Genomic DNA, 15151 nt, shown 5'->3' on the forward strand with positions numbered 1-15151 from the left:
CCACAGCACTTCTTGGGGTCTTGTACAAGGTTTCAAACAGTGGGGGCAGATGTCCAGGCAAGTACGTGGTCTCCCAGTGGTGTGGGGGCACACCACCCACAGCCCCACCTCCTATAACTGACCCAGCGTGGATATGGATGGCCCTGCCTCCTGCATCAGCTCTGCAGCCAAACACCAGCCGGCTTGAGCTGGTGACAGAAGTGCCACAGGGCAGCTGGGGCGAGAGGGGAACAGGCTTCTGCCACTCAGGGGAGGCTGGCAGGGGGCTGAGGGCCCCACAGCCTGGCCTCGTGGGGACACCCACCCCTAGTGCCGACATGGGGGCCTGCTACTGGATAGGCCCACGGCCCTCACCTTTGATCGTCAGGATCACGGCCCCCGCCACCATGACAAGCGTCTGCAGGGCGTCTGTGTAGATGACAGCAGTCAGGCCCCCTGCAAGTGGAGACGACAGAGCTAGAAGCGCCTGGCCTCGACGGGGGAGGAATGGGGAGGCAACCGAGCTCTGGGAGGGATAGCTGTCCCACACCCATGCCCCTTGCTCTTGCATAGGTGGATACAGCAACCAGGCTGGCTGAGCAGCTGCAGAGACCCATGTGCCTGGCTCAAACTGGCCAGGTCCCAGGCTACAGGAGGAGGTGCCCTGAACCCCCACCAGCTAGCCTCCCAATTTCCTGTTTGTCCCCGGGTGCTGCACCTGCAATGGTGTAAAGGGCCGTGATGGCGAGCATAATGACCGTGGACAGGTAGAAGTTCCAGCCCAAGCAGATGTGCACGAACAGGGCCCCCGCATACAGGTCGATCTGCAGAAGTGAAAGAAGCATGTGTAGAGGCCCAAGGTGACCCCAGGACCCAGAGCACCACGCGTCTGCCCAGTGGCCTTGGTGCCTCATTGATGAGGAAGGGGAGACCGCCTCACCCACCAGGGGCTGTCCTGAGCAGGGGTGCATCCTGGCTGTAGACAACGGTGGGCAGGGGACATTGCGGATGTTAATAAAGTCCTAAGCGGCCTCTACCCACCAGGGAGCAGCTTGTTGTTCATTTTGGCTCCTGCCTGAGGATGGAGGAGAGTCCTGGAGGGCTTCCTGGGGGAGGAGTGGGTCTCAGAGAACAGGACCCTGTGTCTCAGTCTCCAGACCCACGTCTTTCTATGTAAAATGGGTCTCTATGGTCTGTTCCTCGTTAGGCAGGGCCCCCGAGAAGAGACCAGACTTATGCCAGGCCAGGCTGGGGGAACAGGGGGGTGCTCTTGCTTATTGAACCCTCCCCATGGGGTTGAAACTGAAACCAGGACCACGTCTCAGGCTGGAGCTTGTTTCCAGGGGCTGAACTGGACTCAGTCCTGCCATCCCAGACTCTGGGGAGCACAGGACAGTCAGGGCTCTGGGGTGAGCCTGAGAATATCAGTGCTGGAACAGGCCTTACAGACCACACGCACACACCTTCACTGTGCAGTGGGTGCCTGGAAAAGGAGGGAGGACCCTGTTCTGCAGGACCTAGGGCCTAGACCAGGGGCCCCACCCCCTAAGTGTCCAAACCTGCTTCACGTCAGGAAGATACCCCAAAACACAGCCTGTGGGGCCAAGAGGCTTCTGAGAAGGCTGGGCAAGGCCATGGGTCAGCTGCCACATGGGGGACAGTCTGCGTGAGACCAGAACACCGGCCCAGCTAGGGGCCCAGCAGTTCTGCTGAAGTCAGGCTCTCAGACCCCTGCTTACCCAGGCTCCTCCCCTCCCCTCTCCTGGAGCAGACACCAGCCAGTGTGGGGATGCTGACAAGCTGCTCTCAGAACAGTGGCCCCTCACTCTGCCCCCACCCCTGGCAGTGAGCCAGTGCAGCCCAAGCTGAGGAGCCCAGAGCTGTTGAATATAAGAGCAGGAAGGTCTCTCCAAGCCCCACCCCTCTCACCCCGCTCCATCAGACCAGGAACAGGGAGGTGAAGGGACCTCCCCACGGTCAGGCCCTGGCAAGTATCAGAGATGGGAGTGGCCAGGCAATGGGAGCAGGGGGCTGGTTCTAGAAAGTAGAGGAGACACAGGTTCTATCCCTGGTCTGGGAAGATCCCACAGGCCTCAGGGCAACTAAGCCCGTGCACCACAACTACTGAGCCTGTGCTCTAGAGCCCGTGAGCTGCAACTGCTGAGCCTGCGTGCCTAGAGCCTGTGCTCCACAATAAGAGAAGCCATGGCAGTGAGAAGCCCATGTCCTGCAACTAGAGAAAATCTGCACAGCAACCAAACTCCAGAACAGCCAAAGAAAGAAAAAAGACCCCTCCCCAGACCCGAGTCACCTCGGAAGGGAGCCCTGGTCTGTGTGCCCAGCCTTCAGGCTCTGCCTTTAAGCCCAAGTGACTCTGGTCACACCAGACTGGCTGCTGTTCCATGCCCAGCACTTTGCTGCCTCCAGGCCTTAGCTCAGCCAGGTCCCTCCGTCTGGGAACGTCCCCGTATCTGCATCACTCAGGACTCAGCCTGCCCCCGATGCCCTGCTTCCCAAACTGCTCTGCAGCCCAGGGACTTCCTTCCGAGAGTAATGGTTGGGTGGCAGGGACAGCACAGGCATGGGTGTGGAGGTGGGACTCGGGGACCCTGCGCGGCCTCTGTAAAGGCTCCTGGTATTGCTAGAGGCCAGGTAAGTGTGCGGTCAGCTGCAGGCTCCAGGTTGTCCCCCAGCCCCATCGGACCTCTCCTTCTGCTGAACTCTGTCCTGGGGGCCCAGGCGAGCTGCAGCTAGGTAGGAGCTAAGAGGCCTGGGCCTGTGACCCTGGTGAGCAGGTCACCTTACCTCCTGAGCCCCACGGACCCTGTCTGTAAAGTGGGGGGGGGGGGTGTGGAGCACCACCAGCACGGTGCTCAGCCCCCACCAGCCCCCTGACCTCTGCAGACCCAGAGCAGGGGAAGCCAAGGTGGGGCAGGTGGGACCCCTGAGGGAGCCGCTCCACTCCACAGAGGGGCGCACAGGCGCATAGGTTTGAAGCAACTGGCTTCGAGCTCCTGAATGACCCAGGGCATCAGACCAGGTTTCTCTACTGTCTAGAGGTTAAGTGACCAGCCTGGAGCACACAGTGATGGAGCTCGGCTACCCTCCAGCCTTTAGGCCCCCTGGGGTCATTTGGCAGTTCTCTCTGCAGACTAGTGTCCCTGCCTGGGGCCGGCAGCAGGTGGGCCCTATGGTCTCTGAGCAGGCTGGAGCTGGGGTCAGTCCTGGACACGTGGACACACAGGGCATTCCAGGGGCTCCGCCCAGTGGGGTCAGGGCCTCAGGGACCCTGCTGGGCTCCAGAGCTGCAAATAGCTTCAGCCCAAAGCCTTGGTCAGGGGAACCCAGTCCCTCCAAGGCCTGGCCTGGCAATCAGTATTCCCCCTGCTTTCCTCCCACTTCATCCATGCAGCCCCAGCCTCAGGGCAGAAACCCCAGCCTTGACATCAGTGGGTTCCCTCCCATTTTATAGGTGGGTAAACTGAGTTACCTGGGGCTTCCCCAGTGGCGCTAGTGGTAAAGAATCCACCAGCCAATGCAGGACATAAGGATTTGATCCCTGGGTCTGGAAGATCCCTTGGAGAAAGCAATGGCAACCCACTCCAGTATTCTTGCCTGGAGAATCCCATGGACAGAGGAGCCTGGTGAGCTACAGTCCATGGGGTCAGAGAGAGTCGGACATGACTGAGCGAATGAATGATGACAACTGAGTCACCTCATCACAAAGTGGGGCAGTGATCAGCCCTCTGGGCTCCAACCGTGGTCTCTGCCTGATTCACCGTGACCACTCCCTAGGTCTCCATTGTCTTGTCTGTAAACAGGGCCGTGCACAAAGTGTCCTCTAAGGACTCTCCCCATTTACTCCCCCACTGTTCTGGACACCCTGCCCAGGCTCTGAGTGTGAGATGTGAACTCTGCCTCAGAGCCACCAATAGGACAAATGGGCTGGGGGACCCTAACGCCCAGAGGTTGGCCTTGGCAGACCCCACCCTGGCCCCTCGCCTCTCACCCGCGTCTGCTCAAGTGCATCCTCCGGTGGGGGAGGATGGTGGCACTAACACAAGCCTGACATCCCCTGCGCAAAGCCCCTGGGCCCCTTGGGCACTCAGATCCCTTCCTCACCTCTCACCAGCCCTCTGGCCTGGGATGGGAGGGGCCCCCGAGAGCGACATGCAGCCTCGGTCTGGCTGTGTGACTGCTGGTCAGTCCCAGGCCCACTGCTCCCTGTCACCCCCAACCGCCTCCTCCTCTGGTCCTGAGGTGTCTGACCCCTGGGGTCTGAGCCCCCCGCCATGACCACCCCCAAAGCATCCCACACCACCCCTGCCTCCTTGGCGTTTGCCCTCCCCATCAGCATCCTTTTCTCCACTAGACCCCGGCTCTGTGCCACCCAGCAGGAACGCTGCCTTCTCTTCTGAGGTCCATCCCCTGTGTTACATCTGCACCCCCCCCCGTGCTGAGTCCCTGCTTCCCGAGGGGCGGGGGGCTCAGGAGGGGCAGGAGAGGGAGGAGGAAGCACATGGAAGCTGTCCTGGAGGGCAGCAGCGCCCCCTCCAGGAGAAAGCCCTGGGGAGACCCTCTTAGGAGAAAAGGCGGGGCCTGCTTACTAACCAACCCCCCTCTGAAACCCACTCCCACCCAGCAGGGGCCTGGCAACCCAGGTGGAGGCCTGGCCGAGGCGAGGCTCCCGGGGCTCCCGGGGCTCCCAGGGTAGTGGAGGAGGAAGCCCTGGACACCCTGCAGAAGCTGCCAGGCAGGAGGGAGGAACCAGGCTCGGTCTGTGCAGGGACCGCTGTCCACCTCTGAGCCTTGCCAGAGCTGGAGCGGCTGGATGGCCTCTGGGGACAGGCTGGTGATGGGGATTCAGAAGGGAGAACACAGGCCTGGAGTGGCCATGGAGGCCCCATGGGCTTGGGACCAGCTCCCCCCATCCTGGCCTTAGTCTCCCTCCCTGTGAGACCCAGGGTGTGGACATGATGTGCCCAGCCAGGCCCCCCAGGGAAAGGGGGGTCAGCCTGGCAGTGGAGCTGACAGCCACTTGCCACCTTGGGCCAGAGACAGAAGGCTCTGGGCGCCCCCTAGTGGGCACTCCTGGCTGGCCAGAACCGGGACCCAGAGCCCAGACAAGAACCCAGGGGCAAAGCAGGAGTCACAGGGCTGCATTCTGCCCCCTCCCAGGACTCTGGTGCAGCTGTGTGATCCTGGGCAAGTCAATGTGCCTCTCTGGGCCTTGGTCTCCCCAGCTGTCAGACAAGGAAGAGGCAGATCAGGGGCTGTCAGGTCGCTTTGAGGGCCCCAGAGCAGGGATGTTCCGGCTAAGCTGGCCAGAAGCTGGTGGGGGAAGGGGTGGCTCACCGATATCTTGGTGAAGACAGACAGCAGCAGCGACAGGACAGACAGGTACATGCGAATCCGCTGGCCCCCGTAGCGCTTCTGCATGTATTCAGGCATGGTGACGATCTAGGGGCACAGGCCGCGGGGCTAAGCTCACTGCTGCAAGGCCACAGCTAGCAGCTGGGCCCGGAGCATCTCACAGCCCCAGCACCAGGCCTAGAATTCTAGGCTTACACTTCCAATCACATGGTGAGGGGCTTAGGCTGGGCTGTAGCAGGCTGAGACTGGAGGGATGCATGGGGGGCTGTGGCTGGGGGCAGGGGACAAGTTGGAAGGCTGTTATAACAAATCCAGGTGAGCTCTGGCTAGATGGGGAAGTATGAGACTGAGACATCCAGGAAATGTGAACCACCGGGCTTAGTGACGCCGGCTGGGACTAAAGAAGCGCCACAATTGAGGATGCGACTTGCAGCCCAGGTGTGCAGCCTGTGTGCTCAGGTAGACGGAGCAGCCTCCTCCAGATGCAACAGGCAGGTACAGTAGAGACCAACAGACTAGGCACCTGGGCTGAGGGCCCAGGGGACCTGACTCCATGGGTTGATACGAACGTTAAGCAGGACTAGAAACAAACCCAGAGCTGAGACTTATGGCTTCACTTACCAACTCATGTGCGAAGCCAGGGGTCCTGCCCATCGCCACCACCCACTCCACCCCAGGCCCAGCTGTCCCGAGGCCCCCAGCTGGGCTGTCCCTGAGCAGACTCACCTCCGAGGAGAGGTAGATGGGCACAAACACCCATGCCAGGGCCAGCAGCACATAGGTAGCCTGCGGGGGACCGAGGCAGGTAAGGATAGGGACATACAGGGTCAGGAACTGTCCTCGCCTCCTCTCTGCAGCCCTGAACACTAAGGATGATGGCCGAGGCTCAGGGCTCCCTGCCTGCAGCATTCCGTAGACCCGACTTCCCCAACAACCCTGCCTGCCTGGATCTTGGCCTTCCGGGTTCCTGGGTACTGCCCCTGGCCATGGAGGGGTGGGCTCTGATGAGCACCATCTAGCACCTATCAAGGTTGCTGCCTACCCCACCCCACTCTCACCCACAGCGGACACCCTCCTCTGGAGCTCACATTCCACTCGAAGCCGGCCACCGCCAAGCCTCCAGCCGCTCCCGAGCCCGCCAGTCCAATGAAGAGGCCCGAACCCTCGCTGCTAGCAAAGAGGGAGGCTCCAATCTGGAGGAGAGAGAGGGGAGGAGCTAGCATCAACCCTCCTCTCTCCATGCCTTCTACCACCTGCCCCCCCACCGCCGCTCTGGGACCCCTGCCGGCCTAGGCCCCATCTCTGCCTCCTTGGCCCGGCCTGGGGTTGACCCTGGGTGTGAGGAGGACACAGGCAGTGACGGCAGGGATGCAGATGCAGGCTGACCTAGGGGTCAGATGTGGCCCCCGTGCAAGGAGGGGTGGGAGGGGTTGGGGGCACTCACCGGCCACCACGTCATGTCCTGGCCGGCCAGGAAGTAGCCGCTCACCGTGTTCCTGCTGGCCCGGCAGGAGGACTGCAAAGACAGGGGCAGGAACTGGAGCCTTCGCTGGGCCAGAGGCAGGGAAGAATCGGCTGCTACTGCGGGAAATAGTGCACTGGCTCCCCAGAGAGTGGGACACACAGGTGAGCCCAAGACCCAGCAGTTACATCCCGGCTACATCCGGGAGAGCTGAGAGCAGGTGCTTGTATGACCCCCACAGGGCTGCTCACAGCTGTGTAATGCACCGCATCCTGAGGGTGGAAGCAACCTGAAGGCTCATCAGCTAATGGATGGATGGAAGGATGAACAAACGTGCAGCCACACCACAGACCATCGCCCAGCCCCCAAGAGGAAGAGGCACCACTACTTGCTGAAACACGAGTCCATCAACATGCAGGCCTGGTTCTCCCAGACTCCACCTGCCTGCTCTCTGCTGCCCAGATGGTCAGGATGACTAAGCTGGTTTGTCTGGGCCCACCACTCGAAGCTTCTGATATGACTGCTGGCTGCCTGTCCCATTACACCCCCCTGACCTCTGCTTTCTCTCTGTGCTCATGATCCAGCCACACTGAACAGAGTACAGTCTGAGGACTCTCACCATCTTGCCAGGATGGCCACGTCCAGCTGCGTAGGTGGTGCACTGCACAACCTCCGGAGCCACCCTGGTCTTAGCCCCTGCTTTTCTCTGTCGTGTTCTCTTATCCTCAAGGATGTAATAGATGTTGCCAACGGCCTTCTCACATCATTTTCCCTTCCTACAAGGGCCTCATCTTTCCCAGTGGTTGACTGAGTGGTCCTGACTCACTCCAGCTCCAGGGGTCCCAAGTCACCTAAGTCACAGAGCCTGTCCCATTCCTCATGTACTCTGCATGTACTCAGATGTACTCTGCATGTAAGTTAAATAAACAGGGTGACAATATACAGCCTTGATGCACTCCTTTCCCAATTATGAACTAGTCCATTGTTCCATGTCCAGTCCTTACTGTTGTTTCTTGACTTGCATACAGGTTTCTCAGGAGGCAGGTAAGGTGGTCTGATATTCCCAACTCTTTAAGAATTTTCCACAGTTTGTTGTGAGCCACACAGTCAAAGGCTTTAGTATAGCCAATGAAGCAGAAATAGATGTTTTTCTGGAATTCTCTTGGTTTCTCTATGATCCAACAGATGTTGGCAATTTGATCTCTGGTTCCTCTGCCTTTTCTGAATCCAGCTTGTACATCTGGAATTTCTTGGTTCATGTACTGTTGAAGCCTAACTTGAAGGATTTTGAGCATGACCTTGCTAGCATGTGAAATGAGCACAATTGTCTGGTAGTTTGAACATTCTTTGGTATTTCCCTTCTTTGGGATTGAAATGAAAACTGACCTTTTCCAGTCCTGTGGCCACTGTTGAGTTTTCCAAATTTGCTGGCATATTGAGTGTACCACTTTAACAGCATCATCTTTTAGGATGTGAAGTAGCTCAGCTGGCATTCCATCACCTCCACTAGCTTTGTTCGTAGCAGTGCTTCCTAAGGCCCACTTGACTTCACACTCCAGGACGTCTGGCTCTAGGTGAGTCACCACACTGTTGTAGTTATCTGGGTCATTAAGACCAGGAAATAAATTAATAAATAGTAATGATAATATTTTTTTAAAAGAAAGCCTCCACTGCAGGGGCCCCTCCTCTGGGCCCCAGCACGGTGCTCCCAAGAACACAGCACACTATGGTTGGAATGGATTTTCACATCCACTGGGCTCTTGCGCTCCTTGGAACAGCTGTGAGAGGCGAGCGTACAGATCTACGGGGTGTGTTTGAGGAAACAGGAGGTTAAGTAACTGTTCCCAGAACACACAGACCCAACTTTCCTGACACTCAGCACTGGGCTGCCTGAGAGTTACTATTTAATCACAGGAGAATGAATTCCAGTCACTGCGGCTGTTACTGCCACCAGCCCCTCCTCGGCCTCCACCATCATCTCCACCGCCCCCCCACCCACCGCCTCCACCTCTAGCTCCACCACTTGCACTTTCTACTACAGGATCGACAGCAGCAGCAGGGGCCCTTACATGTGGTCACCTCAGGTAGAAGACCTCTCCCATTTGGGAACGTGGGACCTAGGACCAGGCAGGTGATACATGTCTTACAGATAAAGACCCTGCAGGTCGAAAAGCTGAGCAACTTCCAAGGATTCTAGAACTGGGGCCATGGCCAGAGAAGATAAGAGGGGCCCCTCGTTCTCCAGCAGGAGAGGAAGACCACTGCCAGTCAGGGCTCAGGGGTGCCAGCCGGGCGAGGTCTGGAGACAAGACTGACTGGCTTGCGTCCACCTCCCACCCAGGAGTAGGAGTAGATGGAGGAGGCCCTCCCCTCTGGGCAGGGTCCTGGGTTCAGTGCCCAAGTCCCTGCCCCCTGAAGCCCTGGGGTTCACCTGCAATGGGGCTGAGGGGTGCAATGCACACAGCATCTGCATAGCGGTGGCCCCGCTGCTGCTGGAGCCTGTGGTGACCTAAAGCCCTTCTCTCTTCTCAAAGGCCGAAGAAACTGGCTTATGAACTAGGCAAGGTTGGCGGACACAGCGTTGTTAAAACAGAGACCCCAAGGCCCTGCATGCCACTGCCCCGCCCTGGATTTGGCTCAGCTGGTGCGGGCACAGCCAAGAACACTTGTGATTCTGTGAGGCCATCTGACATTGGAGGGGAGACCAGAAGACTGCACGCTGTGCCAAGCGCCCAGCTTATCAGCCGCACAGAAGCCCCCAGCGTCCTGCTCGACCTGCCCTTAGAGATACTTCCTGTTCCTCACTTTAGAGACTTGAGAATCTGTCGCCAAAGAGAGAAAGGGGCTTGGTCAAGGTCTCCGGCAAATCTCCCCGGGGCTGGGAGGGGGGCCCAAGGGCATCAGGCCTCCAGAGAGAGGATGCCATGCCCAGGGACATCCCAGACGGTTCCCACGCCCCAGCGCCCGCCCCAGCCTGTGCCACCACTGTCCTCTCACCCATATGCCCACGGCCACGTTCAGGGCAAAATACACGGTGATGATGGCAATGTCCACTGTGGTCAGTTGCGGCCTGGGGGTATGGGGGTCGCTGGTGGAGTTGTCCACAGCCATCCTGCAGCAGGGCCGGCTCTGAGCAAGTGGGACTGAGGGCTGGACCAGAGCAGAGGGCTTCCTGGCAGGCAGTAAATTTATGATTAAACCAGAACGGCGGTGACATTCCAGCCCACGGTGCACGCTTCAAAGTGCAGCTGGGTCTTCTCCACCCTACCCCCTCCCCTGCCCTGTGGGGACTGCTGGGGGAGGGGCACCTCTTTACACACAAAGGAGACTTGGGAAATGTAAAGGGGTCTAGTGGACCCAGAGGAACCAGAGTTGTCCCAGAAAGAAAGGGCTTGTTACCGAATGCATGCAATTCAGGTAAGGAGCAGGAGGGTTGGGGGCAAATGCCCCTCCTCTGGGGATACTGCCAAGACAGTATCCCTTGGCAGTGACTTGCATCTCTTGGGTCACTTCCAGCCACAGCAGTCCTGGTCCTAGAACGTGCTCTGTTGGACACTAGAGGCTTGTCACCACATTTCCTGTCCTCTTTTCTAGACCAGGCCCAAGAGCCCCTTCCTGATCATCCCCTTGGGTCCCCTTGTCTCCCAGCACCACAGATACTTGGCCCCACATTGAGCAAGCATCTGCCAGAGGCTGGGCCATGCTTAACCTTTCTGGTCACTGACCCGTTCTGCGCTCAGAGTAAGTGCTGTGGGTCACAGTCAGGGAAGGAGGTGGAAGGGTGGCCACCTGCCTCCATCCAGCCACTTGAAGGCCAGAGCTGGGCTTCGGCCCCGTACCCAACCCCAGATGCTCCCCAGTGGTGGCAGTGATGGCTTGGGTCCACTATGTCCCTCCTGCTCAGATGCTTGCTCACTGATTAAATCAGTGTGTGCAGCTGGGCAGCTCTCGGTGACATGGCCCGTGGCTTCACAGAGCGTTTGGAGTTTACCCTGACATGCAGCCCTTCCAGAAGTGTTAATGAGTGAGTGGCTGGCACTGGGAACACGGGCTTGCAAAGCCAACCGTGACTGTTACTTGGTAACCGAGGCGGAGGGTTTGAAGATTAATCCCCCTCACATGCAGGACTCGACTGGGAAGAAGTAAGTCACTGCTTACGGTAGACTCAGGCAGGCCCAGACCGTCCTCCCCAGCCACCCTCACCTTCAGCCAGCTAGGTTCTCAGATGTCTTACTCATTGTTGGAAATGCATCGTGACTCAAAAGGTCACTTCGTACCACAGAGGGACCCAACTGGGTAATGTCCAGATTTATTAAACTGGTCTCCTAAAGAGGAAGTAGTTGAAAGAACAGTCTTTGGTCCCCTCTCCATAGCCTGGGTCTCAGAAGGAAATATACCACTTAGACAGAGTCCTCCACCCCCTCCACTGTCTGATCAAAAGACCTGAGGAGAGACGGCCGACATGAGCTGATGGATGGGGCCAGGGCGAGGGTGGCAGGGGAGGGAATGGAGAAGAAATTCCACACGGCAGTCCAATCGCAGTCTACACTCTCCTCCAGCCTCCCTTGACCACACTCGCAGACCCAGCTCCTCTGGGCCAGCTCACCCAGGACAGGAAGACAAACAGCTGTCCAGCCAAAAAGTCACAACTGGTGACTGCACATGGACACACCATCACCATCCAGAGTCCAGAGTTTACACTAGGGTTTATTCTTGCTGTCGTGTGTTCCATGGAGAAGGCAATGGCACCCTACTCCAGTACTCTTGCCTGGAAAATCCCATGGATGGAGGAGCCTGGTAGGCTTCGGTCCATGGGGTCGCTAAGAGTTGGACATGACTGAGCGACTTCACTTTCACTTTTCACTTTCATACATTGGAGAAGGAAACGGCAACCGACTCCAGTGTTCTTGCCTGGAGAATCCCAGGGATGGGGTAGCCCGGTGGGCTGCCGTCTCTGGGGTCGCACAGAGTCAGACACGACTGAAGCGACTTAGCAGCATGATGACACACATCCATCATTACAGTATCACAGAGCATCTTCACAGCCCTAAAAATCTAGGCTCTGTGTATTACTCTCTCCATTTCCCCACCAACACTTGATCTCTTAGTGTCCACAGTTTTATCTTCTCCAGACCATCATATAGTTGGAATTACATAGTACGTAGCTTTTTTAGGGGAGAAGGCAATGGCGCCCCACTCCAGTACTCTTGCCTGGAAAATCCCATGGATGGAGGAGCCTGGTAGGCTGCAGTCCATGGGGTCACTGAGAGTTGGACACGACTGAGCGACTTCCCTTTCACTTTTCACTTTCATGCATTGAAGGAAATGGCAACCCACTCCAGTGTTCTTGCCTGGAGAATCCCAGGGACGGGGGAGCCTGGTGGGCTGCCATCTATGGGGCCGCACAGTCGGACACGACTGAAGTGACTTAGCAGCAGCAGCTTTTTTAGATTGTCTTTCACTTATTAAGATTCATTTTAGTTTCCTCCACATTGTTTCATGGATTGATAATTCATTTCCTTCTGCTTGAATAATATTCCATTGTCTGAAGGCACCACAGTTTATCAGTTTACCTGCTGAAGGACATTTTGATGGGTTCCAAGTTTTGGCTATTATGAATAAAACTGCTATAAAACTCCATGTGCAGGTTTTTATGTGGACATAAGTTTTTTACTCCTTTCAGTAGATACCAAGGAGCATGACTGCCGAATCACATGGTAAAAGTGTGTTTAGTTTTGCAGGACACTGCCCAACCATCTTCCCAAGCAGTCATTTCTGTATCCCCACCAGTGATGAATGAGCTCCTGCTGCTCCATCTTATCAGCATTCGATGCTCTCAGTGTCCCAGATGTCGGTCTAAGAAGTGTGCAGTGTTTCTCGTTGTTTTAACTTGTAGTTTCTTGATGGTATACGATTGAAGGCATCTCTTCATATGCTTCTTTACCATCTGTATACTTTTTTTAGTGAGGTGTCTGTAAGGTCTTTGACCCTTTTTCAATATAAATTCAAAAGGTTTCCTGTTCCAAATGCCACAGAAAAATGCATCAAAATATGTGAACAAGTTTTAAGAAAAAAGAATTCTATCTGTTGACATTGATGTCTATTTAACTGATCAAAAACCAAAGTCCTATGACTTTGTCTTAGTGGAATTTCAATAACAACAAATCAATCCTGGAATTTTCTTTCTAAAAATCACCTAAATCTAAGCATATTGTAATCTCAGTTCCAAGTTTTACGGTTCACTTTCAATCAGGTTTTTATTTTCTAATGGAGATTTAATTGTTCTTTTTACTAGTCCTTTATCAGATGATTGTTTTCCAAATACTTGTCCTAGTCTATGACGGGCCTTTTACTCTTAACACTGAGTATCATAGAGCATAAGTTTTTAATTTTAGTGAATTCCAGTTTATCAATTCTTTCTTTCATGGATCATCCTTTGGTGTCATATCTGAAAAAAAAAACCATTGCCATAACCAAGGTCATCAAGATTTTCTTCTAGGAGTTTGACTTTTACATTTAAGTCTGGATTCCTTTTTTTTTTCCCCCCTGCATGTGAATATCCAGTTATTGGTGGCTCAGATGGTAGAGAATCTGTCTGCAATGCCAGAGACTCAGGTTTGAGTCCTGGGTTGGGGAGATCCCCTGGAGAAGGGAATAGCTACCCACTCCAGTATTCTTGCCTGGAGAATTCCATGGACAGAGGAGCCTGGGGGGCTACAGTCCATGGGGTCGCAAAAAGCTGGAGATGACTGAGTGACTAACACTTTCACACTGTCATCCAGTTATTTAAGCCCCATATGTTGAAAATATTTTTGGTCCACTGTGTTGCCTTTGGTCCTTTGTAAAGATTGGTTAACTATATTTCTGTGGGTCTGTTTATGAGCATTCTCTATTCTGTTCAACTGATCTGTCTTTTCAACAATATTTTGTTGTTGTTTTTGGCTTTGCCATAGGGCATGTGGGATCTTAGTTCCCTGACCTGGGGTCAAACCCACACCCCCTGAAGTGGACATGCAGTCTTAAACCACTGGCCCACCCAGGAAGTCCCACCACACTCCTGATTATGGCAACTTTACAGCTGGCTTGAAGAGAGGTAATGTGAATATGTTCTTTTCCTTCAATTATTGCCTTGGCTATTCTGAATCTTCTACCTCTCCATGTAAACTTTAGAATCAATTTGACAAAATTCAAGAAATGATCTGGTGGAATCTTTACTGAAATTTCATTGAATCTTTAGACCAAACTGTAAAGCACTGACATGTTGACAAGTCTTCCTATCCATGAACATAGGCTATTTCTCCTTCTAGTTTTTTAAAATTTATTTCATGTTTTGTAGTTTCCCTTACATAGATTTTATGCCTATTTTATTAGATTTCTACTTAATATTTCATTTTTGTGGTGCTAGTGTATATGGTTTTGTATTTTTATCTTCAAATGCCACTTGTTCTTTGCTGGTATACAGGAAAGCAATTGACTTTTATCCTACAATTTTGCTATAATCACTTATTAGTAATGAGTTGGGAGAGTTGTTCTTGATTTATATTTTCTACAGAGCCGCCTGCCACAGGGTTGGAAGTGTGGGTCAGGTATCGGCAACTTTACTAAGAGCTGGATTTGACAAAAGTTAGCTACATTTACTGTCTAACACTTTCCCTGGAAGTTGCAAACCTTCAAGACTCCAGAGTTCCAAAATCATTAAATGGATTTGCCACTGTTTAGATGGGGGATTCCTGGTGCTTCCTATTCCACCATCTTCCACAAATCCTCCCCATTTGATTCATTTCTATTATTCCTCTGTACTGATATCCTCCATTCGGTGACATATAATTCCTATACTTTCCTTTAGTTTTTTGAGCATGTTTAAAATAAATGATTTAAAGTCTTTGTCTAGTACATTTAAAGTCTGAGCTTCCTCAAGGAAGACCCTGTATATGGGTGCAACCTTGTTTCTTTAGATGCCTCGGAACTTTTTGTTGTTGAAAACTGCTATTTCTAATATTATAATGTGATGGAAATCAGGGTCTTCTCTATCCACAGGGTCTGTCTGCTCTTCTCAACTGATTCTGTAAAGTCTGCATTCTTCATTGTTTGTGGCAACTGAAATCTCTGGACAGTCAGCTTAGTGGTCAGCTAGTGAGTCATCACACACTTCCATAAAACCCTGAAACCAAAAAAGAAGAGAGAGAACAGCATTCCCAATCTGCAGACGGGCTGTGAGTCCTGGGCATGCCATCAACGCTCAGCTAGGAAATCTACAACCCCACTGGGGCTCTCACTTCTTGCTGGCACAGAAACCCAAGGTCAGACAGAGGTGCAAGTTTATGGCTTTCTCAGGTC

The 15151-nt window shown here is 54.4% G+C and overlaps 1 protein-coding gene across 4 annotated transcripts in view; it reads right to left on the reverse strand.

Moving 5' to 3' along the window:
- SLC5A10 (solute carrier family 5 member 10) overlaps window positions 1-9925 on the reverse strand; it is a 55166-nt gene extending 45241 nt beyond the window's left edge. For 3 of the 4 annotated variants that reach the window (XM_068976131.1, XM_068976127.1, XM_068976128.1), the window contains exons 1-7: window positions 9812-9925; window positions 6797-6868; window positions 6441-6545; window positions 6079-6138; window positions 5335-5439; window positions 698-803; window positions 355-435 (exon numbers count right to left, since the gene is read on the reverse strand). In XM_068976131.1, coding sequence (XP_068832232.1) covers window positions 355-435; window positions 698-803; window positions 5335-5439; window positions 6079-6138; window positions 6441-6545; window positions 6797-6868; window positions 9812-9925 — 643 coding nt within the window. The remainder of the gene's footprint in view (window positions 1-354; window positions 436-697; window positions 804-5334; window positions 5440-6078; window positions 6139-6440; window positions 6546-6796; window positions 6869-9811) is intronic. The other variant, XM_068976129.1, reaches the window with a different exon arrangement.
- Window positions 9926-15151: the final 5226 nt, after the last annotated feature.

The sequence above is a fragment of the Capricornis sumatraensis genome, chromosome 8 (genome assembly GCF_032405125.1).
Source record: "Capricornis sumatraensis isolate serow.1 chromosome 8, serow.2, whole genome shotgun sequence".
NCBI classification, from domain to species: domain Eukaryota; kingdom Metazoa; phylum Chordata; class Mammalia; order Artiodactyla; family Bovidae; genus Capricornis; species Capricornis sumatraensis.